The sequence below is a fragment of the Elephas maximus genome, chromosome 7 (genome assembly GCF_024166365.1).
Source record: "Elephas maximus indicus isolate mEleMax1 chromosome 7, mEleMax1 primary haplotype, whole genome shotgun sequence".
Classification (NCBI taxonomy): domain Eukaryota; kingdom Metazoa; phylum Chordata; class Mammalia; order Proboscidea; family Elephantidae; genus Elephas; species Elephas maximus.
In genome coordinates, this window is record NC_064825.1 from 115,911,683 (window position 1) to 115,927,071 (window position 15,389).

At 36.7% G+C, this 15,389-nt stretch overlaps 1 protein-coding gene and 1 pseudogene across 1 annotated transcript; both read left to right on the forward strand.

Moving 5' to 3' along the window:
- Positions 1 to 362: 362 nt before the first annotated feature.
- LOC126080777 (olfactory receptor 4C16-like) lies at positions 363 to 2,752 on the forward strand. The gene is made up of 2 exons (XM_049891950.1): positions 363 to 379; positions 1,777 to 2,752. Exon 2 carries the CDS (start codon positions 1,820 to 1,822, stop codon positions 2,750 to 2,752), a length of 933 nt encoding a protein of 310 aa, XP_049747907.1. The 5' UTR covers positions 363 to 379; positions 1,777 to 1,819.
- Positions 2,753 to 9,946: 7,194 nt separating this feature from the next.
- On the forward strand, positions 9,947 to 10,878 carry LOC126080779 (olfactory receptor 4C16-like; annotated as a pseudogene).
- The last annotated feature ends 4,511 nt before the right edge of the window (positions 10,879 to 15,389 follow it).

A 15,389-nucleotide genomic window follows, 5' to 3' on the forward strand; every position in this document is an offset into this window, starting at 1 on the left:
TTGCATATGGCCTCCTTTCCAATGCCATAGCGATGAGAAAGATGTAAAAAAAAAAAAAAATTTGCTCTTGAAAGTGAAAAAAAATTTTTTTTTTTTTAAGGCTTTGATTATTTCTGTCTAAATTTGTAAAAGAAGTCTTCACTGAAAGATGTTACATTGCAAATTTCAATAATAATCATTAAATTTGGCAGGACAGAAAACAAATTTAATAAAGAAGTCAGTTACTGGTTATCCACGATCCCTCTTCTAACCACATTGCATTGCCCTCCCTTTTCTGCTTCTCTGCTCTGTTCTAGGAACATGGGGTTTTCAACTACCAGGATAATACAAACTTTATTGGGAATTACAGTCACGCTTTGATCCTACAACAAACTGCCTGGTGTGTCTGGTAACAACCCCCACTCCTACTGCCCCGGATCTAAAATGCTTAAGCTAAAAACTGGAAGCATGAACTATTAAGCAATCGTCACACCTCTTTTAGTTTGGAAATGTAAGCTCAGGGACTTTAAGTACTCTAAGAGGTGCTTTTCAGCTTTTCAGAAATTGGAGGAAGAAAAATAGAAATGGGAATATTTGCAATATTACCAATCGTCAAAAAACTTTCATTTGTGCTTATTAGCAAATGTCAAGTACCAAATATCATTAAGGTGTTTGAAGGTAAAAATAGATTAGAAGCTAATGGAGCACTGGTGGCACAGTGGTTAAGAGCTCAGCTGCTAATCCAAAAGTCAGAAGTTTGAATCCACCAGCCACTCCTTGGAAACCCTCCAGGGGCTGTTCTACGCTATTAAAAAGTGTAGCTAAGAGTAGAAATCGAATCAATGGCGATAGGTTTGGTTTTGGTTTAATAAGTATTATAGGACTACTGTGAGTCAGAAGCAACTTGAATACAATGGGGTAAATGAATGTTTCTTACTCATTTTTTTTTTAAGCTGGGATATCTGGGAGAGAGTGTTCAGTAAATAGCTGGGCCATATATATTTTTGGTCCCTAAGAGGAGCAAACAGTTTGTACTTTACTATGAACATTAAGGTTGGTAGTCCAAACCCACCCAGCACCACCATGGAAGAAAGGCCTGGTGATCTGTTTATGTAAAAATTATAGCTAAGAAAATGCTAGAGTAGTTCTACTCTGTGACACATGAGGTCTCCATGAGATGGAACTGAGTTGATGGCAACAATTTTTTTTTTTTGCTTATTGTACATTTATAAGTAATATATTTTATATAAGAATGTATCGCTAATATGGAATGCCTACATCTATGTATAAATAAGACATTCTTTATGAGAATGGGAATAGTGTGTGACTTGATATATATAATATTAAACTCAAAAGAGAAGACAGATATATCCTAAATGATGAGTGAGAAACAATGCAATCCATGGGCCCCAAGGTCTACTGAATAAGAAAAAAAATAAGTAAACAAGTTGGAACCATATATCCTGGTTTTGTATCCCTCAAGTAAAACAAATTAGTAAGAGCAGAAACATATTAAAGCTAACAAGCAGTTGCATTTAAAGAGAGATTTAAGAAAGCATCTCTTATAAGCTTATTTGAGATTTAAAATTGTCCTGTAAAGAGGTCGTTATAAATTGAGAGACAAAGAGGTAAAGTGACTCATTAAGAAACAAGAGCTAGAATGTCCCTGATGAGGGATAGTTAGTTTTGCTGAAAATATCAGTAACATTGCATAGCACCACAAATTAATTTGCTTAAAATATTTCACACTGTTACATAACACCATACATTAATTCCTGTATCATTTATTTTTTTCAGATGAAACATTTCACACCTGTACCTTCTCCTCATTCATGAAATCATGCTGCTGAATAATAACGTGACTGAGTTCATTTTGCTTGGGTTGACACAAGAGCCTGTTAAAAAGAAAATAGTGTTTGTCTTTTTCTTGCTTTTCTACTTAGGGACATTGTTGGGTAATTTGTTGATTATCATCACCATCAAGACCAGCTGGGCAATTGAGAGTTCAATATACTTCTTCCTTTTCTACTTATCCTTATCTGATACCTGCTTCTCTACCTCCACAGCCCCTAGAATGATTGTGGATGCCCTTCTGAAGAATAATACTATCTCTTTTAGTGAGTGCATGATCCAAGTCTTTTCAGCCCATTTCTTTGGCTGCCTGGAGATCTTCATCCTTATCGTCACGGCCGTTGACCACTATGTGACCATCTGTAAGCCCCTGAACTACATAAGCCTCATGAGCCAGCAAGTCTGCAGTGTGTTGGTAGCTATAGCCTGGGTAGGGGCCTGTGTGCATTCTTTAGTTCAGATTTTCCTGACCTTGAGTTTACCTTTCTGTGGTCACAATGTGACTGATGACTATTTCTGCGACTTGCAACCCTTGTTGAAACTTGCCTGTACAGACACCTATGTGATCAACCTACTGCTGGTGTCCAATAGTGGGGCCATTTGCACAGTGATTTTTTTCATCCTGATGTTTTCCTATATTGTCATCTTGCATTCTCTGAGAAACCACAGTGCTGAAGGGAGGAAAAAAGCCCTTTCCACCTGCATCTCCCATATCATTGTAGTCATCTTGTTCTTCGGTCCTTGTATATTTATATATACACGACCCGCAACCACCTTCCCCACGGATAAGATGATAGCTGTGTTTTATACAATTGGAACACCCTTGATTAACCTTCTGATTTATACCCTGAGAAATGCTGAGGTGAAAAATGCCATGAGGAAGCTATGGAACAAGAAACTGATCTCAGATGACCAAAGATGAATGGAAGTTACAAATGCTTCCTAATATCTTGAATCAGCCTAGAGGAATTCAACAGGAAATAGTATATTCTTATTTTGGATTTAATACTTTCCCGTCTTTAGGAAAATAGGCAATATGAACACATACAGTGGTTAGTGTTGACTCAATTTCATGTTGAGGGAGAGAGCACACCAGGTACAAACAGGTGTGTAAGGCCCATTGCCTTAGATTTTTCACAATGGTCTCTCTGCCTCCGTTGGATGCCTATAACCACTTGTAATTTTGATCTGGTGTTTTCTCTGTTCTTCATGTTGATTTGTGGTGTTGCTGGACTATTAAATAAAGGTTAGCGGTTGGACCCCAGCAAGCATTGCTACGGATTAAAGGACCTGATGATTCTACTTCTGTAAAGATTACACCCAAAAAACCACATAGGGGTTGCCATGAGTTGCAATCAACTCAATGACAACGGATTTGTTTGTTGTTTTATTGTGATTACAGTTAGCCTCTGTATTCTTAAATTCCCAGTTTGGTAGCTTTTGTTTTCAAAACTGAATGTGATAATCCAGAGAAGGAATTTGGGGCTTTGAAACAGAAATACATGTGTCACAGACGGAAAATTTTAGTGCATTCTCAATACAAATCAGAGAAGAGAATAAACTGAGTAGAGAGGACTGAATGTTTATATGAAATGCATGTTTCTGCAGTGGGGGTAGCACCAACTTTTGTCCCTACCCATCTGAAAGCACAGTCTCTATTTACATGATCATTTAAATCCAATTTCAATTTCATTTCTTTTTGTCTTTTTATCTGTACAGAAAATTTGACATGAATATTTTTGTTCACTTGAGACTTCTAAATTCTACTTTTGTGCTAAATTATTTTAAAGGTTACAAATTTGTATTAATTTTATTGTACCAAAATTTTAGCATTTCTCTGTCTTGATGAAATGAACATCTATTTTTTCTGTGTGGACATGGAAAGCTGTAGATTCCAAGAGGAACTATAGTGACATATATACATCACCTTTTTTTTTTTTAGAGCCTCTGAATTTCAAGGTGAAATCTATCCCATGTAGTTTGTCATTGATTAGAGAACCTACAGTTTGATTCTCCTATTGAAAGTTTTTCATAGAAGCAGATTCCAGTTGGAAGAGTTTTGGAGATGTCTTCTTCTATTTCAGGAAAAGAGAAAAAAGGAGTGTGTATTGGATGCAATGTAGTTGTCTGCCCACAAACACACCATCTAATCTATCCCTTGGACATGTACTCAATATAGAGCCCCTGCTACCATTGTGACCAAGTCTCCTGCAGAAAGAAATTGTGCTCTAGATCAGAGTCAGAATTTTATAATAAAAATGGCAGAACTGCAAAGAAGACTGAAGGTTCAGCCTCAACATACTTCCTTTGTTGAAACCAGTGTCCTGATAGAAAAAGAATGGGACTTTCAGAACTAAAACAGGGAAATGTTTGTGTAGAAGGTGAGAACCATGAACCCCAAAATTATCTGGATCCTCTGAGCTGGCTCCCTCATGTGAGGGAAGAAAAGTCTTCCGTGACTTGATTCTATGTGATTACATCATCTGATGCACTTGTTGTGCAATGATAATTGTTCTTTTCCAAAACCTCCTCCTATATCCCTTGTTACATCCAAAACACTAAGCAGGGGCAAGTCTCAGGAAAGTTAAAGCAGTGAAATACAAGTCTTACTCTTTTAGAAATTATATACATGAATTAATTACAGTACCTAGCTAATATGTATGAAGAGAAATGTGGAAACACTTTACTATGGGAGTTAATCTTGAAGGTGTTAGCATAGGAGGACAGAATATAAGTCTGGAGATTGAAAACTTTTAACATGAAGGCACTCACCAATGATTGCACCAAAGGACATCTGGAGCTGGCTTTTTAAAGTATATGCCTTAAGGTATTGTATTGTTTTTCTACTGCTGCTGTAACAAATTGCCACAAATGTAGTGCTTAAAACACCCCAAATTTATTATCTTAAGTTCCCTAGGTTGAAAATATGACATAGGTCTCGCTGGACTAAAATCAAGGTGTAAGTGTGGTTGCATTTCTCTTGGAGGCCCTAGGCTTTTCCAGAATATAGAGGCCACCCAGCTTCCCTGGATCATGACCCCTTCCTAAATCTTCAAAGTCAGCCACATTGCATATCCTTGACCATTCTTCCATTGCCACATCTCCCTCTTTCTCTTCTGCTTCTCTTTCCCACATTTAAGGATACTTGTGATTACACTGAATGAACTCACCTGGATAATACAGGATAATCTCTCTATTTTAAAGTTAGATGATTAACAACCTTCACTTTGTCTATAACCTTAATTGTAAATACTTATTGGAAATATAAATTCTTCAGATGTAGATTGAAATGATAAATATTTTAGATATATATTGTGGCTTCTTTCCCCACAGTACCTCCAACTACAATGTTTGAGGGCTTACAGACTGTGTGATCCACTGACATGATATCCAATAAATATTGCCTAGGATACAATATGCATTTGTGAGCAACAGATTGTGAAATTGTGGTCATGATCTCAGACTATTGAGTTACCATGTATTTCATGTGCCATAAGAAGCCAAGCTAATAGAAGAGAGTAGAGATAGATAGACAGATGCTCTTGAATAGACTCCACCCATGGAGACCTTTGCACATATGATATAACTTTTCATTACCAACTTCTTTATTGTAAATATCTTTTTACAACGACATAAATGGTGAATTTACTTGGGGACTTGCTAGATGGAATACACAGGAATCAAGTCAGCTGCATCTGCTGAAAGAGACAATGGAAAAGCTCAATATCATCAGCCAGAACAAGGCCAGGGGCCGGCTGCAGAACAAACCATCAAGTGCTCATATGCAAATTCAAGTCAAAGCTGTTGAAAATTAGAACAATTCCGTGAGAGCCAAAGTATGAATTTTAGCATATGCCACCTGAATTTAGAGACTACCTCAAGAATAGATTTGAAGCATTGAGCACTAATGACCAAAGACCAGATGAATTGTGGAATAATATCAAGGACAACATACATGAAGAAAGTAAGAGCTCATTAAAAAGATAGAAAAGAAAATACCAAAATGCCTGTCAAAAGAGACTCTGAAACTTACTCTTGAATGTAGAGTAGTCAAAGGGATTGGAAAAAAATTATGAAGTAAAAGAGTTGAAAAGAAGATTTCAAAGGGGTACAGAAGAAGACAAACTAAAGTATTAAAATTACATATGCAAAAACCTAGAGTTAGAAAACCGAAAGGGAAGAACATACTTCTCATTTTTCAAGTTGAAAGAACTGAAGAAAAAATTCAGTTCTCAAGTTGCAATATTGAAGGATTCTATGGGCAAAATTTTGCTAAAGATCATTCAAAAATGGCTGCAGCCGTATATTGACAGGGAACTGTCAGAAATTCAGGCTGGTTTCAAAAGAGGACGTGGAACCAGGAACATCATCCCTGATGTCAGATGAATCCTGGCTGAAAGCAGAGAATACCAGAAGGATGTTTACCTGTGTTTTATTGTCTATGCAAAGGCGTTCGACTGTGCAGATCATAACAAATTATGGATAACATTGTAAAGAATGGGAATTCCAGAACACTTAGTTGTGCTCATGAGGAAACTTTACATAGATCAAAGGCAGTTGTTCGGACAGAACAAGAGGATACTGATTGGTTTAAAGTCAGGAAAGGTGTGCATCAGGGTTGTATTCTTTCACCATACCTATTTAATCTGTATGCTGAGCAAATAATACGAGAAGCTGGACTATGTGAAGAATAACGGGGTATCAGGATTGGAGGAAGACTCATTAACAACCTGCATTATGCAGATGACACAACCTTGCTTGCTGAAAGTGAAGAGGGCTTGAAGCACTTACTGATGAAATTCAAAGACTATAGCCTTCAGTATGAATTACACATTGACATTAAGAAAATGAAAATCCTCACAGCAGCATAATGATAAATGCAGAAAAGATCGAAGTTATCAAGGGTTTCGTTTTACTTGCATACACAATCAACACCCTTGGAAGCAGCAGGCAAGAAATCAAAATACACATATAATTGGACAAATGTGCTACAAAGACCTCATTAAAGTGTTAAAAAGCGAAGATGTCACTTTGAGGACAAAGGTTTGCCTGATCCAAGCCATGCTGTTTTCAATGGCCTCATATGCATGTGAAAGCTGGATAATGCAAAAGGAAGACCAAAGAAGATCTGACACCTTTGAATTACGGTGTTGGCAAAGAATATTGAACACACCATGGACTGCCAGAAGAATGAAAAAAATCTGTCTTGAAAGGAGCAAAACCAGAATGCCCCTTAGAAACGAAGCATGATGAGATTTCATCTCACATCCTTTGGACATGTTATCAGAAGGGACCAGTCCCTGGAGAAGGACATCATGTTTAGTAGAGTGTCAGCGAAGAAGAGGAAGACCCTCAATGAGATAGACTGACACAGTGGCTGCGACAATGGGCTCAAGCATGAAAATGATTGTGAAGATGGAGCAGGAGCCAGCAGTGTTTTGTTCTATTGTACCTGGGATATACGTAAGAACCAACTTGAAGGCACCTAACAACAACAATAAAAAAAGTATACAGTCATGTCATGTTTTCTAAGATCAATTTGTTCCCATTGAGTTTTCCATATTCTTCTTCCAACATCTTCACAATTTTCTTCTAATTGAAAAAATATCTCAGAATTGGAATCTTCCAGATTCAGATTAAAAAAAAAAATTACCTTGGGTTTGAGAAAAATATTTTGAAATTTTCCTTCCACCTTGAATTTATATATTTTCCCTAAAATGGGTGCTACTGTACTATGACAAATATCATTCAATTTATTGTTGTGAGCTGCCATCCAGTAAGCCCCCATGCACCATGGGTGGGATGCTGCCTGGTCCTGCGTCATCCCCATGAGGGCTTACAGACTGACTCATTGTGATCCACAGGGCTTCGCTGGCTGATACTCAGAAGGAGATCATCAGCCCTTTCTTCCCAGTCCCTATTAATCTGAAGGATTCGCTGAAATCTGGTTAGCAGTACACAAACCTCCACTGACAAATGGCTGGTGACTGTGCACGAGGTGCGTTGGCCAGGAATCAAACCAGTGTCTCCCACATAAAAAAAAAAAAGGTAAGCATTCTACTGCTAAGTCACAAAGGTCTACCCTCACACCCACCAGGATGTCTATAACCAAAAAAAAGGAAAAAGGAGAATAACAAGTGTGTTTTAGTTTGACCTTAATTTGCATTAAAAAAAAAAAAAAAAAGCAGAATAACTACAATACAAATAAATTAGCACCTTGGTAATGAAAGCAGAGAAAGACTCTTAATAAATTTAATGAATGCATTAGTGTTTATTCCCTGCATAGAATGATACAAGGCTATTTTAATTTTCTGGTCATTAGTCTTAAAACTTATGCTAAATTTTTAACACTACATATCTGAAGCAATTTAAAAGAATTTTAAAAAGCACATTTAAAAGCTAAACCAATAAACAAGTTCAATAACAACAACAGAGTTTATTTTCTGTCCTTATCCAAGACTCACCATAGGGACTGCTTCCTCACATGCCTTTAAATGCTCCTCCTAATGCTTTCAGCGCAGCGTCTCCAGGAGTCCCCACACCCCGTGCACTTAGAGAGCTGACCCTGGCTGAAGCAAAGAAAGAAAGAGCAAACGGTTCAGCAGCATTTCACACTTTCCTACAGTTTTGTAACATAGTTCTCATTCTCATTATGACTAAACAGTTTTTTGATATATTTATTTTAAATATAATTTTAAATCTAGATATCAAGCGGGAAGAGTTTTCCACTGTTATTTTTTTTTTCAAAGAGGTGTATTTATTATTTTGATAGAGAATTGGTGTTTTTCCTGTATGCTGTCATGAGGTCAGAAACTCAAGAACATTCCTTCAAATATTGATTGGAATTAAATATTGATTGGAATTGACAGATAACATGTATGTGAGTTCCTTCCCTTTCTTTCCCTTTCCTTTTCTTCTCTCTTCCTCTTCTCCTTACTTTTTTTTTTTTTTGCATACCTGAATCCATTTCAAGTTGTCTGTTTGAATATCCAGAGAATCAACTCTTAAAATAATATTTTTCCACGAATACTCAGAAACTATATCTGGTTGTTAAGTATATTTTATAATCTTAGATTCTTCTAATTTTGGTCACAGTTTGGAATTTTTGTTAGCTTACAAGTCAAATTAAAGGGATCTGTTCTAATGGAAAATTGACGGTGGAAACAGTATCTTGAAATCCTGGCTCCTAACCTGGGGCTGTTTGATGCTGGGTCAAGAGGCTAAGAGAAAATGTGGAATGCTTTTTACTCTGTTTCAGATAGATAGAATAGCAATGCTAAAAAGCTATGTATATTTGGAAACCTTATCAAATGATTGAATATTATAAGCAATAAACAATAAAAAGTTGCAAGTGAATGATGGAAATATTAATTGATAATTTTGATTAATAATTGACTAAGTAAATCACTTGAATAATAAAGATTAATTCTTAGTGGGTAGAAGAGTTCATGAAGACTATAATTCCTCTTTTACTGATGAAGAAATAGATGTCCATACAGTGATCATAACAGTAATATATGTTTATGTAAGTATGCATTGCTAATATATAATACATAAATATATATAGAAACAAAACATCATTTATGTGGAAGGCAATAGTGTGTGAGTTCATATCTACAACATTAAATTCAAAAAGAGACAAATGTATCCTGAATCCTGCCTTACAAACCCACCATGCAAAACATGGGCCCCAAGGTTTATTGAATGTGAAAAAAATTAAGTATATAATACTTTGGCATCATATATCCTGATTTTTTATTTATCATATAAATCAAATTAATGACAGTGGACACATGTTAACAAGAAGTTGCATTTTAAGAGTGATTTACAAAAGTATCTTTCATAAGCTTATTTGAGATTTAAAATGACCCTATGAAGAGATCATTAAGAACTGAGGGACAAAGAGGTGAAGTGACTCATAAAGAAACAACAGCTAGAATATCCCTGATGAGGAATATTTATTTTTGCTCAGAATATCACATAACATCACACAGCACCAGAAATTAATTTGCTTAAAATGTTTCACACTGTTGCATAGCACCATACATTAATTCCTATATTTTTTATTGTTTTCAGATAAACCGTTTCACACTTGTACCTTCTCATTCACGAAACCATGCTGCTGAATAATAATGTGACTGAGTTCATTCTGCTTGGGTTGACACAAGATCCTGTTAAAAGGAAAATAGTGTTTGCCTTTTTCTTGCTTTTCTACTTAGGAACGTTGTTGGGTAACTTCCTAATAATTGTTACCATCAAGACCAGCCGGGCACTTGGGAGCCCAATGTACTTCTTCCTTCTCTACTTATCCTTATCTGACACCTGCTTCTCTACTTCCATAGCTCCTAGAATGATTGTGGATGCTCTTCTGAAGAATAACACTATCTCCTTCAGTGAGTGCATTATCCAAGTTTTTCATTTCATTTCTTTGGCTCCTTGGAGATCTTGATCCTTATCCTGATGGCCATTGACTGCTATGTGGCCATCTGTAAACCCCTGCATTACATGAGCATCATGAACCAGTGGGTCTGCAGTGTGTTGGTAGCTATAGCCTGGGTAGGGGCCTGTGTGCATTCTTCAGTTCAGGTTTTTCGGACCTTGAGTTTACCTTTCTGTGGTCCCAATGTGATTGATCACTATTTATGTGACTTGCAACCCTTGTTGAAACTTGCCTATGCAGACACCTATGTGACCAACCTACTACTGGTGTCCAATAGTGGGGCTATTTGCACAGTGAGTTTTGTCATGCTGATGTTCTCCTATGTTATCATCTTGCATTCTCTGAGAAACCACAGTGCTGAAGGGAGGAAAAAAACCCTTTCCACTTGCATTTCCCATATCATCGTAGTCATTTTGTTCTTTGGTCCTTGTATATTTATATATACATGCCCAGCAACCACCTTCGCCATGGATGAAATGATAGCTGTGTTTTATACAATTGGAACACCTTTGATTAACCCTCTGATTTGTACACTGAGAAATTCTGAGGTGAAGAATGCCATGAGGAAGTTATGGAGCAAGAAACTGATTTCAGATGACCAAAGATGAATGGAAGTTTCAAGTCCTTCTTCATAGCTTGAATTGACATATAAGAATTCAACAGAAAATAGTATCTTATTTTGGATTTAATAGAATCCTATCTTGGGGGATGAGTGCTAGTTTCTTCAGGAAAATAGGCAATCTGAACATATACACTGGTTAGTGTTGACTCAATTTCATGTCAAGGAAGAGACCCCCCAGGTACAAACAGGTATGCAAGGCCCATAGCCTTAGATTTTTCATAGCGGTCTCTTTGCATCCTTTGGATGCGTATAACCACTTGTAATTTTGAGCTGGTGTTTTCTCTGTCCTTCTTCATGTTGATTTGTGGTATAGCCGTGCTCTGGAGAAAAGGGTGTCGTAAATCTATTTCTGTAAAGATTACAGCCAAAAAACCACAATGAGCTTGTTTGTTATTTTTATTGTGATTACAGTTAGCCTCTATATTCTTAATTCCCACACTCGTAGATTTTCCCTTTTCAAATCTGAATATGATAATTCAGAGGAGGAATTAGTGGCATTGGAACAGAAATGAGTCACAGATAGAAATTTCAGTGAGTTTTCAATACAAATCAGAGAAGAGAATAAATTGAGTAGAGAGAACTGACACCACAGTCTCTAATTTCAATTTCATTTCTTATTTGTATTTTTATCTGTATAGGAGAAAATTAGACATGAATGTTTTTGTTTATTTGAGACTTCCATTCCTATTTTTGTACTAAATTTTATTAAAGTTATTAAATATTCATCGATTTTATTGTATCAAGTGCTTTGGTATTTCTCTACCTTGAGAAAATGACAATCTATTTTTCTGTGTGGACATGGAAATCTGTAAATTCTGAGAGGAATTATAGTGACATATATATATCACTTATTTTTTTCAGATTCTGTGAATTTCAAAGTAAAATCTATCCCAAGTCATTTATCATTGATTGGAGAAGCCACAGTTTGATTCTGCTATTGAAAGTTTTTCACAGTAGTAGATTCCAGTTAGAAAACTTTTACTGATGTCTTCTTCTATTTCAAGAAAAGGAAAAGACAAAAAGGGAGTGTTTATTGGATACAATGTAGGTGTCTACTCCGAATCTATCCATCTACTATGTCTCCTGGGCATGTACTCAATATGAAACCTCTGCTGCCACTGCCACCAAGTCTCTTGCAGGCAGAAATTGTGCTTTAGATCAGGGCCAAAATTTTATAATAAAAGTGGCAGAACTGCAAAGAAGACTGAAGGTTCAGCCTCAACATACTTCCTTTGTTGAAACCAGTGTCCTCATAGAGAAAGAATGGGACTCTCAGAGATAAAACAGGGAAATGTTTCTGCAGAAGGGTAGGTACATGACACCCAAAATTATCTGGATCCTCTGGGTTGGTTCCCCCTTGTAAGGGAAGAAATATCTTCCCTGCCTCCATCCCATGTGATTACATCATCTGAAGCAGTTGTTGTGCAATGATAATTGTTCTCTTCTAGGACTTTCTCCTATATCCCTTATTACTTCCAAACGAGTAACCAAAGACAAATCTCAGGAAAGTCAAAGCAGTAAAATACAACCCTCACTCTTTTAGAAATGATATACATGAGGTAATTACAGTACCTAGCTAGTATGTGTGTTGAGAAATGGGGAAACACTTTACTACGGGAGTTAATCTTGAAGGTGTTAGCATAGGAGGATAGAAAATAAGTATGGAGATAGAAAGAAATTTTGGCATGAGGGCACTCACAAATGATTTGCAATTTGCAGAATTATGAAGGACAGCTGAAGCTGGCTTTTTAAAGTATATGCTGTAAGGTGTTGTATTACCTTTCTACTGCTGCTGTAACAAATCATCACAAATACACTGCTTAAAACACCCCAAATTTATTATCTTAAGTTCTCAAGGTTGACAATCTGACATAGGTCTCACTGGCCTAAAATAAAAGTGTCATTATGGTTGTGTTTCTTTTGGAGACTCTAGGATTTTCCAGAAACTGGAAACCACCCCCTTTCTTGGATCATGACTCTCTTCCTAAATCTTCAACGTCAGCCATATTGCATATCTTTGACCATTCTTCCATTGCCACATCTCCCTCTTTTTCTTCTGCCTCTCTGTTCAACCTTTAAGGATACTTGTGATTACACTGAGCTCACCTGGATAATACAAGATAATCTTCCTACTTTAAAGTTAGATGATTAAAAACCTTAATTTTGTCTGTAACCTTAATTATAAATATTATTGGAAATTATAAATTCTTCTGATATAGATTGAAATGATATACACTTTAAATATAGGTTGTGGCTCCTTTCTCCACAAAGCCTCCAACTACACATAGGCTTACAGACTATGTGATTCATTGACATGATATCACATAAAGATTGCCTAGGACACAATACTCATTTGTGAGCAACAGAAGTGTGAAATTGTTGTCATGATCTCAGAATATTGATACTACCATGTATCGCATCACCCATAAACAGCCAACCTGATAGAAGAGAGTAGAGATCGATAGATGAGAGATAGGAAGATAGATAGATAGATAGATAGATAGATAGATAGATAGATAGATAGATAGATAGATAGATAGATAGATAGATAGATAGATAGATAGATAGATAGATAGATGATTGATAGATAGATGATAGATAGATGATAGATGATTGATAGACAGACAGACAGACAGATAGATAGATAGATAGACAGACAGATAGATGCTCTTGAATAGACTCTGCCCATGGAGACTTTTGTACAACAGAACACAATATTGCTTGGTCTTACATCATCCTCACCAATGCTAGCATGTTCAAGTTCATTGTTACATCTATTTTGTCAACCCATCTCTCTGAGGCTCTCCCTCATACTTGCTTTAACTCTGTTTCATCAGACGTGGTGTTCTTTTCTAGATACGGGTCTTTTTAACGATGTGTACAAAGCATGCAAGTCAGCCAAAGTTCTGTTGCAATCCATAGAGTTTTAATTGAATGATTTTCAGAAACTGATCACCTTTTTTCCTAGTCTTAGTATAGGAGCTCTGTTGAAAGCTGTCCATTATGGGTAGAAGAGATTTTTCTTGGCTTTATGGTATATGTTGTTTGTTTGTTGTTAGGTACCATCAAATTGGTTCCCATTCATAATCCTCCTATTGTACAAAAGAAAAAAAAAAAAAAAAAAACACAGCCCTGTCCTGCACCATCCTCACAATTGTTTTTATACTTGCACCCATTGTGGCAGCCACTGTGTCAATCCATTTAGTTGAGGATTTTCCTCTCTTTAGATGATGCTCTACTTTACCAAGCATGATATCCTTCTCCAGGGAGTGATCCCTCCTGACATGTCCAAATATGTGAGACATAGTCTCACCATCCTTACTTCTACGGAGCATTCTGGTTGTACTTCATACAAGACACATTTGTTCTTTTGGCAGTCCATGTATATTCAGTATTCTTTGCCAACACCACAATTCAAAGGTGTCAATTCTTCAATCTTCCTTTTTCATTGTCCAGCTTTCCCATGCACAGTAGGCAACTGAAAACACCATAATTTGGGTGAGGCACACCTTAGTCTTCAAGGTGACATCTTCGATTTTCAACACTTTAAAGATGTCTTTTGCAGCAGATTTTCCCAATGCAATCCATCTTTCGACTTCTTGACTGCTGCTTCCATGGCTGTTGATTGTGGATCCAAGTAAAATGAAATCCTTGACAACTTCGATCTTTTCTCTTTTTACCATGATATTGCTTGTTCATCAAACTGTGAGGATTTTTGTTTCCTTTATGTTGAGGTGTAATCCACAGTGAAGGCTGTGGTCTTTGATCTTCATCAGTAAGTGGACTTTCAGCAAGCAGGTTGTATCATCCGCATTACACATGTTGTTAATGAGTCTCCATCCAATCCTGATACCACGTTTCTTTATACAGTCCAGCTTCTTGGATTATTTCATCAGCATACAGACTGAATAAGTGTGGTGAAAGAATACAACCATGATACATACCTTTACTGTCTTTAAACCACATAGGATTCTCCTGTTCTGTTCAAACGACTGCCTCTTGATCTATGTCCAGGTTCCTAATGAGCACAATTATGTGTTCTGGAATTCCCATTCTTCTTAACATTATCTATAATTTGTTATGGTCCACACAGCCCAGTCAAATGCCTCCACATAGTCGATAAAACATGGGTAAACCTCTTTCTGGTATTCTCTGCTTTCAGCCAGGATTCATCTGACATCAGTTATGATATCCCTGGTTCCAGGTCCTCTTCTGAATATGGCTTGAATTTTTGGCAGTTCCTTGTCAATGCACTGCTGCAGTTGCTATTGAATAATCTTCAGCAAAATTTTACTCGTGCATGATATTAACGATATTGTTGGATAATTTCTGCGTTCCGTTGGATCACTTTTCTTGAGAATAAGCATAAATATGAATCTCTTCCAGTTGGCTGGCCAGGTAGCTCTCTTCCAAATTTCTTGGCATAGATGAGTGAGCACTTCCAGTGCTGCATTCGTTTGTTGAAACATCTCAACTGGTATTTCTTCAATTCCCAGA

What these genes read in the sequence shown, in the direction of transcription:
- LOC126080777 (XM_049891950.1), top strand. Translation starts at nt 1,820, where the DNA reads ATGCTGCTGAATAATAACGTGACTGAGTTCATTTTGCTTGGGTTGACA.